The 9809-nt window shown below is 44.1% G+C and overlaps 1 protein-coding gene across 1 annotated transcript in view; it reads left to right on the top strand.

The window, feature by feature from the left end:
• The window catches only part of pcdh1a (protocadherin 1a), a 139490-nt gene extending 130643 nt beyond the window's left edge, over window positions 1-8847 (top strand). The window contains exon 5 of the mRNA XM_015961122.3: window positions 7606-8847. Within this exon, the coding sequence (XP_015816608.3) occupies window positions 7606-7976 (371 nt within the window). The 3' untranslated portion in view covers window positions 7977-8847. The remainder of the gene's footprint in view (window positions 1-7605) is intronic.
• Window positions 8848-9809: the final 962 nt, after the last annotated feature.

Below are 9809 nucleotides of genomic sequence, written 5' to 3'. Positions count from 1 at the left end.
AACTACAGTACAGCCTGTGTATGTAGTAGCAGATCTGATGGGAGGGTTACTTAGCCGCTCAGCATGTGTAGCACTTGGGTTAGTAGCCAGAGTAGAAGCAGTGTCCCTCACTTCAGTAGAGGCAGTAAAGCAGCAGTTTCCAAAACTATTCAGCGGGTTAGGCCGAATGGAGGGGGAATACAAAATTGAGCTTAAAGCGGACGCTAAGCCATTCACCCTGTCAACCCCCAGAAGGGTCCCGCTTCTTCTGTTGCCCAAAGTCAAAAGAGAGCTCGCTCGTATGGAAGAGTTAGGAGTAATCTCCAGAGTAGAGCAGCCTACTGACTGGTGTGCAGGAATGGTTCCAGTGCCTAAACCAAACAGAGATGAAGTGTGTGTGTGTGCGTGGACTTGACCAAACTGAACAAGTCTGTGAAAAGAGAGAGACACATGTTGCCATCAGTTGAGCACACACTAGGACAGCTGGAGGGTGCAAAGGTGTTTTCAAAACTCAATGCTAACTCAGGGTTCTGGCAAATACTTTTGTCCAAGTAGTCAGCTCTTCTCACAACCTTCATCACACCATTCGGAAGGTACTGTTTCAATAGACTCTGTTTCGGCATATCCTCAGCCCCTGAACATTTTCAAAAACGAATGTCTCAGCTTTTGGAGGGGCTGGACGGAGTTGTCTGCCAGATGGATGACATTCTGGTTTATGCGGACACACAGACCCAGCACGACAAGAGACTGGTCATAGTCCTCGAACGGCTCACAAAAGCAGGGGTGACATTGAAAAGCGAGAAATGTGAGTTTGCAAAGACCTCAATCAAGTTCCTAGGACATATCCTTGACACTACAGGAGTCAAAGCAGACCCAGAAAAAGTGAAAGCGGTCAGCAACATGGAGGCACCCACCGATGTGGGTGGAGTGAGACGATTCCTAGGAATGGTTAATCATCTAGGCAAGTACCTTCCCCACTTAGCAGCCATTGAGAGAACTGCTCAGTACCAAAAACATGTGATGTTGGAGTGAGGCTCAACAAACAGCGTTTGACAACATTAAGGCAGAACTGAGTAAACCACCAAACTTGGCACTCTACAACCCCAAGGCACAAACAACAGTATCAGCTGATGCATCCTCCTATGGACTAGGAGTGGTGCTACTTCAGAAACAAGAGGATGACGCTACCAAGCCAGTGGCCTTCCCTTCAAGAGCATTAACCCCCACAGAACATAGGTATGCTCAAATAGAGAAGGAAGTGTTGGCCATAACCTGGGCATGCGAGCGATTCTCTGATTTTATTATAGGCATTGAGTTCTATGTTGAGACAGATCACAAGCCTTTAGTACCACTTTTGGGCTCCAAGAACTTAGACGAACTGTCACCATGAGTTCAAAGACTGAGAATGAGATTAATGAGATACTCTTTCACCATCTCACATGTCCCAGGCAAACACATAGCAACTGCAGACGTGCTGTCCAGAGCACCAGAAAGGATGGTTTATGACGAGACATTAGGGGCCGACATAGATCTGTATGCACATCAGGTGATTTCAGGCCTTCCTGCGACTGAGAAGAGACTACAGGAAATAAGAGAGCAGCAAGACATAGACGAAACACTAAAACAAATCAAACTCTACTGCAAGAACGGTTGGCCGGACAAACTCAAAATACCAGGTCCGTGTTTCCCATATCACCAGCATGCAGGATACCTGACTGTCGAAAATGATCTTCTCCTTAAAGGTATGCGTATAGTTATTCCAAAGAGATTACAGAAAGATGTTTTGACACGACTGCACACAGGTTACCAGGGCATTGTAAAGTCCAGGGAGCGAGCCAAGCAGTCGGTATGGTGGCCAGGACTGAGCTCTCAACTACAACAGCTGGTAGCAGATTGAGAGACGTGTGCAAAGGTAAGACAGCAACCCAGAGAATCTCTTATGCCAACTGAGGTTCCTACACGGCCGTGGGCGTTAGTTGGTGCTGATCTTTTTGAGTGGATTAACAGCCAGTATTTGGTTGCAGTGGACTATTTCTCATGGTACATAGAAATAGCTAAGCTGTCCTCTACCACATCAGCAGCAGTGATTGACCATTTAAAGTCCATATTCGCATGCCACGGCATACCAATAGAGTTAAGGTCGGATAATGGCCCACAATTCTCCTCAGAACACTTTCAAAAGTTTGCTTCAGAGTGGGGCTTTGCCCACACCACTTCCAGCCCGAGATTCCCTCAGAGCAATGGTGAGGCTGAACGAGCAGTGAGAACGGTAAAGAGCCTTCTACAGAAAGAAGGAGACCCATATCTCGCTCTTATGCCATATTGCGCCACACCACTTGCCAATGGACATAGCCCTGCAGAGCTATTGATGGGGAGGAAACTTCATACCACAGTTCCCATTATTCCATCCTGCCTCAACCCAGGCTGAACAAATATTGCTAAAATGAGAGACAGAGAAGGGAAGGAGAGAGAAAAACAGTGGATATGGTTCAACAACAGACACAGAACACAAGACCTCACTGGACTACACCCAGGAGATCAAGTTTGGATCACAGACATGAAAACAAATGGGACTATATCAGGCAGAGCAGATATGCCACAGTCTTACCTTGTTGAGACCCCAAAGGGGCTCCTACGTCGAAACAGGAGCCATCTCATCATCCTAAAAGGGATCAAGACTGAACCAACTGAACAAGTCCCTGTCCTGCCAGAGAACAGCAGCAGCCCTGTTTCAAAGCAGGTTCAGCAGTCTCTTATACCACCAAGTAACCAGACCACTGAAAGAAGATATCCTACAAGAGAAAGAGACCCACCGAGGTACCTTGAGGACTTTGATTTAGGTAGAAGGTATTTTCGAGCACCTGAGTGACCAGCCCGGGGCAGAATAATCCCCTCACTCAGTTGAAGGACGGGGTTGTCTACCCCCCCCCCCCCCCCCTTCATAGTTAGAATAAGTTCACACAGTTAGAATAGAATAGAATAGAATAGAATAGAATAATCCTTTAATAGTCCCACAAGGGGAAATTTGGTTGTGTCAGCAGCAACATCACACATATACAAACAATGCAGGACACAGAACAGAAGCACAGTTATTACATATTTACATCATGGACAATAGTTACCAGAGCAGAGTACAATACAGTTGTTTATATAAGCGCACACATAATGTGTAAGCATAGCAGGATACTGAAGATGTTAAAATAGTTTTAAAAGTTTAAGATGATTAAAAGAGTGCAGATTGTTTATTTTTTACCCGTTCATTAAAAAGTAGACATGTAGCCTTCAATAAATTATTGCATGTATAAGCTGAGAAAAAGTAATGTGTAAGTTATAATTGTAGAAGTTATTACAGCACTGATGCCGACAACTGTTTTTTTTTGGGAGCAGTTCTGATTGTACAGTCTAACAGCTGCAGGGAGGAAGGACCTTCGGAAACGCTCCTTCATGCATCTAGGATGCAGCAGTCTGTCACTAAAGGAGCTCTGCAGTTCAGCAACATTTACATGCATGGGGTGGGAGACTCTGTCCATCAGAGATGTTATTTTGGCCAGAGACCTTCTGTCTCCCACCACCTGCACTGGGTCTAGGGTGCATCCTAGAACAGAGCTGGCCTTCCTGATGAGTTTATCCAACCTCTTCCTCTCAGCTGCCAATAAACTGCTGCTCCAACATACCACGCTGTAAAAAATGACAGATGCTACCACAGAGTCATAGAAGCTCTTTAAAAGCGCTCCCTGTACCCCAAATGACCTCAGCCGCCTCAGCAGGTAGAGTCTGCTCTGACCCTTCCTATAAAGAGCATCCGTGTTGTGGCTCCAGTCCAGTTTATTATTCAGGTGAACACCCAGGTACCTATAAGAGTCCACTATCTCAATGCCCACTCCCTGGATGTTCACCGGTGTCACTGTGGTGGGTCTGCGTCTCCTGAAATAATAATAGTTATAAGTAAAAGCAACAAATGTTTGTTACAGATTTGAGTTAAGATAACAGCTCTGGAGTACCCAGCTACAAGTTAAATTGCAGTAATTTTAGTATTGACATAAAAGTGGATAATACAGAAACATCATGGTTTATAATGTACTCAGAAGGGGGGTGGGGGGGGGGGGTGGGGGGGTGGGGGTGTTATGGTAAGGACTAATTCAATCGTTCATGCAGCACCCCCTGGTGGTTGTGCCGTGTGTGTGTTGGGTTGTGGCAGCTTCGCAATAAATGGAGTCGCTACGTTAAGACAGAACTGGCACAGTCTCGTTAATGTTGCTGCTATTATAAACCAGAGGGCCACCAAAACACAGATTTCTTCCTATAAACATTCTCAGCAGTGTTGGTCCATTTTTCTGCCACGAAGCATGCAGGCAACACTTGTAGCACAGTTGGAAAAATTATGCATTAGACAGCACACACACACACACACACACACACACACACACACACACACACACACACACACACACAATGCATGGTGGCGCAGTTGTTAGCACTTTTGCCTCGCATTAAGAAGGCTGCAGGTTCGAAACTCGGTGTGGCCTTTGTGCGTGGAGTTGCATGTTCTCCCCATGCATCCGTGGGTTTCCTCTGGGTACACTCCGGTTTCCCCTACAGATCACAACATGCCCTACAAGTTAAAATTGTACGCCGCTTTGGATAAAAGTGTCTGCCAAATAAATAAACACACACACACACACACACACACACACACACACAATGCATGGTGGCGCAGTTGTTAGCACTTTTGCCTCGCATTAAGAAGGCTGCAGGTTCGAAACTCGGCGTGGCCTTTGTGCGTGGAGTTGCATGTTCTCCCCATGCATCCGTGGGTTTCCTCTGGGTACTCTCCGGTTTCCCCTACAGATCACAACATGCCCTACAAGTTAAAAATTGTACGCCACTTTGGATAAAAGTGTCTGCCAAATAAATAAACACACACACACACACACACACACACACACACACACACACACACACGTTTTTCTATCCATATTAGGACTTTGTATTGACTTCCATTCATTTTAGTAACTGCATTTATGCCTAACCCTAACCCTAACCAATGTATTCCATAACCTAGGTTTAGGAAAAACTCAATTCCCATCTTACCTCTAAATCTCACCCCTAAGCCTAAAACAGGGGGTCCAGCATATTAGGAATGGGTTTTAGTCCTAATAAGACCCATCAGTCTTCAGAAGATTAGTGAATATGCCAGTTTATTACTGTCAATCAACAATGTGCTCAGTTTATTTAAATATCTAAGGAAATGTGTCATATACTTAATCAGAAGTGCAACAAATCTTAGCAGCTTATTTCATCAGTAATGGAAATACATATCTGGCTGTTTTGGGGGTTTACAAAATTTTGTTTGCATACACCAAAGGGACATTTATGAGATTTGACTGTTTTTTTTTTGTTTGCTTATTGATTCAGTTTGAAATTAACCCCACTGACACAACAAGTCAATCACTGAAAGTTATTTTTGCCTGCCAGTATACTGTCCGCCATGACATTTCCACTTTTTTGTGTTCCTTTGTCTTTCTCGTAAAAGATCACTCTTAACCCTCTGGAGGCAGGCGTTGCAGATTTGTAACGTTAAAACCTACCTACCTGGTTAATCCACATACATATTTCATGAGCTTTTTTTAAACTCAGAAGTACTCCTGAAGGACTTAGTTGTCCGTCCTTTTATCAAAACATACTTTGAGCCTGAGAGGGTTAAAATTTTGCTGGGAAAAAGCTGGAAAAGGGTGACTAGTTCATGGGTTGAATGGCTAGGGTTTGTCACCCTTATCCTGTCTCTGGTCTTGTATTTCCTGGTGTAAAAGATGCTGTTGGGTTAGGGTTAGATTATCCACCTTTTTGTCATCCTCAAAAATACCAAGGATAAAAGTGTAGATTATTAACTCAATGACACTAGAAAATTAGCTGAATTCCTTAATGAAGCCCAAATAAAGCTGAGCATTACCCAATTGTGAAGTAAATGCAACAAAACGCCTAAACATCTAGCTGTTTAGGATTACAAGAACAATGAGATTAACTGCAACAATAGCTCAGGCTATGCATTCTTTTCCATCCAATTATTACTACTGACATAAACAATGGGACATTTGTATATGGATTACCAGCGAGGAATAAATAGGAACCGCAGAGGACAATGGAATGGAAATAAATATCCTCCATTACGTCCCATTTAATAGCAACGCAGTTCAAAGTCCTAACACAAGCACTGTTTCACTTTGTCTTTGATTGACTGAAGCCTCTGTGAACCAGATGCAATTTCTCCACCTTCAGTGATCTGACATTTTGTGGGCTAATTATCTTGTCAGTGGTCATGAGTACAATACTGATGGTATGTCTCACAGGCTTACCGTCAAGCTGGCAATCTCTCTATTAACTATGAACTCTCGTTACTGCCTCAGATACGTCATCTCTTGTGGTCGCATCATATGGCTGCTCAGACATTGTTCGGCTTAGTGTGCATGTGTGTGTGTGTGTGTGTGTGTGTGTGTGTGTGTGTGTGTGTGTGTGTTGCAAATCTCTCAGCCTCCTTTATACATTCCCTCTCATTCACACTCTGTAATGTAGCCACAAAACAAGACAGAGCATCTATAATGGACACGTTCTGGTGTGTGGACAGCTCACTGGATTTACAGTAATGCATTTATCACAGCAATCAGAACTTTACATGTCAGTAACGTCCCAGACATCTCACTCGTCTCCCTCTCTCCGAGACATCGATCTGGCTGTCCCAGCAAGGGGCTAAAAGGATAAAAAAAAAGATAAATTGAGTAGTATTTCCATTTAATCTGTGCTGTATGTTTAGCTTGTCAACAGGTGCGCAGCTTTGCAAGTCTGTTGGCTGCCAGGTGCACGTTTCTGGTGAACAAATAGATCAGCTCCCTGGTGCTGTATTTGCTTCCAGGAGCTTGTGACACTCTTGAGTGATAGCTGAAGAAAACTCGGAAGGAAACTTGTTTTGGCATTTTTCTTTTTCTCGGCTGTGCAGTAAAATGAGGTCACTGGGTTGTGGACCCATTTATTTAATTAGGCAGAGCTGAATAAAAAAAGGATGATGATCAAGGGCAGGGATCTCATTTTGGCGCTGCCAATCAATAACTCATTCAGCAATGTTTTTTTCTCTCCTCTAAAGGATCCATCTACTCTGTGTTACTCTGCGTGTTGCTGTGTATGTTTTCAATATGTTTTTCTGTTGATACATATTTGATGTACCATTCACAGCATGCAACCCACATCAAATAAGAATTTATTGCTGTTGAACATATTAACGATATGATGATACATTACAAATACACCCGACAAACTGCTGTGGAATACTTCGAAATGACAAAGACACAGCACGTCGTCTCTTGCGTCTACCACACCAGCTTGTGGACTACGCACACAGTAGCACTCATTACACAGTGCATAGCGACAGCTACATAGCAACTGCTGCTGACTGCTTAGCAACAGCTGCAAAGACCTCAAGGAGGGGGGTTTCATGGGGTGCTTCAGATGACACCATTTCTGTTCTCAAATGTCATTTTTTATAACATTCTTTTATTATTATTATTTTTTTTTACTTCTGATGACTATAGTTCTGCCTCCGTCTGAAAGTGCTGTTTTCCTCTCACCTGCCCACAGATATCCGCTCCCTCCCTGATGTGGCAATGACCGGAAACTGTACGACCGAATGCAGCGAACTGGGTCACTCAGATGCCTGCTGGATGCCCGGGCATCCCTCCCCGCTGCGCAAGACCAGGAACCCCCCGAAACTCTCCACCTTCGTGCCTTACCAGGAGAGAGGGAGTCTGGGACGCCTGGCTAATGGAACCGCCAGGCTGGGTGGCGAGGAGCATCGCTCGCGCCTTCCGCCTTCCCGCAGTGCCTACTCCAACAGTGGTCATGATGCCAATCAGGACTGTCCCCTAGAGGAGATGCCCCTGAGTGTTGCCTCAGAGTTCCCACCCACACCCCCCTCTGCCCACACTCCTAAACGAGAAATTTACCTGTGAAGAAGTTAAAAAAACAAACAAACATGATCATCAGATCGGTACACAAAGGAAGAAAAAGTACACCCAGTTCAAATGAAGAAGCAGACTGTCCATGCTCTAAAGCCAACGGCCAGGTCGTCACTAACAATCGACTGTGCCTCATCCAATCACCGGCATGAACACTTGTCATTTCCTACTTAAATAATCAATACATCATCAACCAATTTATGAATGATTCCACAAAGTTAATTGACACACTCACTTGTTTATTTATTCAAAACCTCAAAGTAACAGTCCAGACAGTATACATAAAGGAAATGCAAATGGAGATAGCTACTTCAGTAGGAACTAATTATTGTTGTAGTTAGGCAAGGCCCGTTCTGTGAAGTGATCCCTTGAATTTGAAAGTTGTGATCAGTGCTCTTGTGCCATTATTAGGTCGATTTTAATAGATGGCTAATCAGGCCATATCAGACGACATACACACGTTTGACCAACATTTAAAGGAAATGGTCGTTCTTAATGTACAGAGCTGTAAATACATTTGAATGGAGTGTTTTACATCTACTTTTTGTCTGGCATAAGCTGAGAAGAATGCCTCTGAATTTTAGCATATTTACGCTTTTTCTTTACTGCTGCTGTTCAAACTTGACTGAAACCATCTCCCAGAGAGGGGCTCAGTGTTGTGGAAGGCATTCATCTGCTTTACTCTCTCTCTCTCTCTCTCTCTCTCTCTCTCTCTCTCTCTCTCTCTCTCTCTCTCTCTCTCTCTCTCTCTCTCTCTGTCTCTCTTGCTCTCGCTGTCTCTCTCTCTCTCTCTCTCTCACACACAAACACACACACACACACACACACACACACACACACACACACACACACACACACACACACACACCTTTGACCCCTAATCATAGCAGAATGGCCTTTACCTCCGCTCCCTGTAGAGCTCTGCCACTGGTGGAGAGAGCTGTGTGGCAGCATTTAAACTGACATTATGTTCCACTGACTTGCAGCACTGTGACCTGTCGTTCATCATGAAAACGGTTGACTTGGCCACAGAACCCCAGGGTCATGATGACCAAACGCAGGGTGCTCACCAGACACATTGTTAATTGGCTTTTCACTCCCTGGTTGAGATTTTACCAGCGTAGAAAGTTCCTCTCTGCCGAGACAATCAGATGAGCTCGATGTTTAACTCACGATCCGTCCTGTTCCTTCCCCATCGCAATGCACAAGAACTGATGTAGATCCAATGACTGCCTGAGGGTCTTTTCAAATGAAAGGATACTTGAGTGTTAAGGGGCTCTGGGGAGTTTGAGTACTTATGGTACTGAATATCTTGCTGATGTAAACTGGATAGGTGCTCTAATTCAGATTTTTTCCCCCTTTGTTTTAAAAGTATCACCACTTTGTGCGGTGGTTCACAAACTTTACTGTGTCAGAGATTGTGCTGTTTTTCCACAAGCCAGTGTGGGTGGGGGTTAACTCACATATAACAAAATAATAAGGTGCACAATTTAAAAATGGGTTTCTTTATATTTAATAGTTTCACACAGTAAATTAAATAATTACAGGACATTTTCAAGAGAAAACACCCTGCAGACTAGTTTGGTATAATACAGCATGGAGGTATACCAGGTACTGTAAAGTTCACTCATGTTTTTCAGTGTAGTTGCTGTGGTCTGCAGTAAAAATTAATGCCTTGTGAGTCGATCACTCTATGGAGACAAAAAAAAAAAAGTACCGGCACTCCTGATTTAAGTCCCAGAAGTGAGCCAAGAGCTAGAAGTGAGCCACAGCTGAGTTGAGCTGATGACGGCAGGATTTGAAGTCTAATATCCTGATATTTGGATA

The sequence above is a fragment of the Nothobranchius furzeri genome, chromosome 10 (assembly GCF_043380555.1).
Source record: "Nothobranchius furzeri strain GRZ-AD chromosome 10, NfurGRZ-RIMD1, whole genome shotgun sequence".
NCBI classification, from domain to species: domain Eukaryota; kingdom Metazoa; phylum Chordata; class Actinopteri; order Cyprinodontiformes; family Nothobranchiidae; genus Nothobranchius; species Nothobranchius furzeri.
The sequence above is the reverse complement of the archived record's forward strand: the minus strand, read 5'-3'. Positions and strand labels throughout refer to the sequence as shown.